This window comes from Cupressus sempervirens, chromosome 3, assembly GCF_028749045.1.
Source record: "Cupressus sempervirens isolate cs-2001-9-10 chromosome 3, ASM2874904v1, whole genome shotgun sequence".
NCBI lineage: Eukaryota > Viridiplantae > Streptophyta > Pinopsida > Cupressales > Cupressaceae > Cupressus > Cupressus sempervirens.
The window spans coordinates 527235670-527238341 of record NC_143120.1 but is presented as its reverse complement, the minus strand read 5'-3'; the positions used below and the strand labels follow the sequence as shown (position 1 = coordinate 527238341).

The 2672-nt window shown below is 33.0% G+C and overlaps 1 protein-coding gene across 1 annotated transcript; it reads left to right on the top strand.

The window, feature by feature from the left end:
* Positions 1-1096: 1096 nt before the first annotated feature.
* Positions 1097-2166, top strand: LOC149567489 (syntaxin-124-like). Its single transcript, XM_089817491.1, has one exon. It carries the CDS (start codon positions 1264-1266, stop codon positions 1939-1941), a length of 678 nt encoding a protein of 225 aa, XP_089673617.1. The 5' UTR covers positions 1097-1263; the 3' UTR covers positions 1942-2166.
* The last annotated feature ends 506 nt before the right edge of the window (positions 2167-2672 follow it).

The following is a 2672-nucleotide window of genomic DNA, read 5'->3' as shown; positions in this document are numbered from 1 at the left end:
CCCCTACTTTTTTTTCCCTCCAACCTTCTAAACTTTCCTAATCTAATTTAGTTTCCTAAATGGAAAAAAAAATGTTAGCCACATTTTTCTTTAGAGAATGCTTTATAAGGCGTACTTTGCTAGGGGCATTTATATGCCTAACATTCCATGATAAGAACTTCATGTCTCCTTGGGAAGGCTCTTCCCCTTTCCAACATATAGAGACAAATTTTGACATGTCTTGAGGCTTCAACATCCTTTTGCCTTAATTTTGACAAGGGTTTCCTCCCTCTTTTCTTAGCTCTTTTTTAATAATGAAAAGAAAACAAACAAATAAACAAGATCATCTTAAATTATAAAGTAATTAATATAAATGTTGGGTGATTGGGACTATGATCCAAACTTTTTGTTGTGATTTTAAGATGATTATGGTTTGCATTTATATATAGAGTGTTAATTGAAGCGTGTAGATTGAATGCTTTCTCTTTTTCTTCTATGATTTGAATGTATGCATTGCATTTATTTTAAGATAATAACATCCATATTCCATAAGTTTTTGCTTAGTGAGCACTGGACAAGATAAACATGGGAGAAAGTCAATCAAGTTTGATTTAGAAATTTAAATCAAAGCAAGATGAGTTTACAATTGTGGGGATGATCTTCAACTACAAACTAGTTCCAAGACAAAAAAAAAAGGTGTAAATATCATTAAACAGATACCGTGTGCATAAAAATGAGTGTGTAGATAATACTAACAAATATACAGATGAAGGTAAATATATAAGAATGTGTAAGAAAATAAGTAGTAGATCTACAAAAAGATGCATAATGTAAGAACTCTTAGATAATATAATCTCAACTCTAAATTGAATTTTTTTTTATCCAATTAAATGAATAACATATCCCAACTTGTTAAATTATATATTTACACTTTCACTCATATCTATTTATTAATAGATAAAGCCTACATAGATTAGAATCTGCTCAACTACTCCAAAATGCTACTTTTACCAAAACAAAGAACAAAAAAACAAAAAATTAAAGTCATGAAGTAGACCAAACCAAACATATTTCGCTCTATTAGTTGGCCAATTCACCAACGAGCACATGTTCTACATTTGGTTTTAGCTAACTCTCAATATCTCTTGCATCCATTCCCTTCATCGACTTCTGTAAATTTCCTCTCTGGGTTGTCTTTCAAGTCCTGAAGCAATGAATGACTTGTTATAGAGATTCTTCTCATATGATGAGGAAGATGAGAAGCTTGAATCCCCAGAGATAGAGATGGGCTCAGCTGAGACAGAAAAAAACCTTGCACAATATTTCTCAGAGGTGGCCCTCATCAAAGCAGAGGTGAAGCAGATTGAACTGCTTTTACTCAAACTTAAAGGCAGGAGCGAAGAGGGGAAAATAATGCACAGAGAACAAGAGATGGAGAAAGATATAGAGCAAATGCTGAACAATACGAGGCGTGTTAAAGCTAAATTTGAAGAGCTGAAGAGGGCAAATTTGGAGAACCGCATTGTGGGGGGGTTCGAGGAAGGGAGTTCCAGTGATAGAAGTCGAATGGCCACCACCAACGGACTCAGAAAATCTTTGGAGACATTGATATCGGAATTTGAGATGCTGAGAAATGTTATGGGCACTGGGTATTTCTCTGAAGTAGTTCATGAGAGCTGTGATGGAGCTCAGCAGTTTGGTAAAAAGCTTACAGAATTGCATGGATTGTTCGTTGAAATGTATGTTTTGATGCTCTCTCATGGAGACCACTTGGATGACCTTGAGGCCCATTTCATGGCTGCCACTTCCTTTGTTAAAAGAGACGCGGAAGATCTTCCACGGGCTACAAGTATTCGGGCAAACACTAGCAACTGGACATGCATAGCCATGATCGTACTTGTTCTCTTACTTGTTATACTTGTTGCAGTGATGATCAGCAGATTCCTACACTCTTTCACCTGATGCTCAATTGGGTTTTTTCTGGTTGTAAAGACCATTTTGGGATTTAAGAAGAGAACATGGGAGGAAAGGTACGAGTTTTTGGGTGGGAGGAATAGAATATTCCCTAATAATTTAGTTAATTAAACTAATTAGTTTCATGTTTAGAAATGTATATGATTTGAAATTAAAATAGGAATAAGATGAATAAAACTAATAGCATTTTAATGTTGGAGATTAGTTGGTTTATTTGAGTGTGTTAGAAGATTAATTTGGCGCATTTGAAATTAATTCTAAAATGAATAGATTCAAATGGATCGCACTTTCTTTTATTCTAATGATAGATCACAGAGTGTGATATGAAATGTTGATGCTAAAAACTCTAAAACAATCAAACCGAGAAACTTACATATACATTCTAAAGCATTATGGAAATCATTACATCAATAGATTCAAATAGTTGTGTTAAATAACATTTAAGGTTGTGAGTAATTCTATGTCAATAATATGTGTTCATCTTTGAATTAAAATAGACATTAAATCATTTGAACTAAATAAAAAAATTTATTAGAGAGGAGATTAATTTGAGTGTCATAGATAACAATTTCTTAATCTTAATTTGAAATTGAATCTAAAATGAAAAGATTAATGTGTTTGTGTTCTATGAATTTTGTGATTATTTAGATCACTTATGCCTCTTCATCTTTGATCCTTTTATTTATAAATTTGATCCAATTGGTACAACCTTCTATAAC

What these genes read in the sequence shown, in the direction of transcription:
- LOC149567489 (XM_089817491.1), top strand. Translation starts at nt 1,264, where the DNA reads ATGGGCTCAGCTGAGACAGAAAAAAACCTTGCACAATATTTCTCAGAG.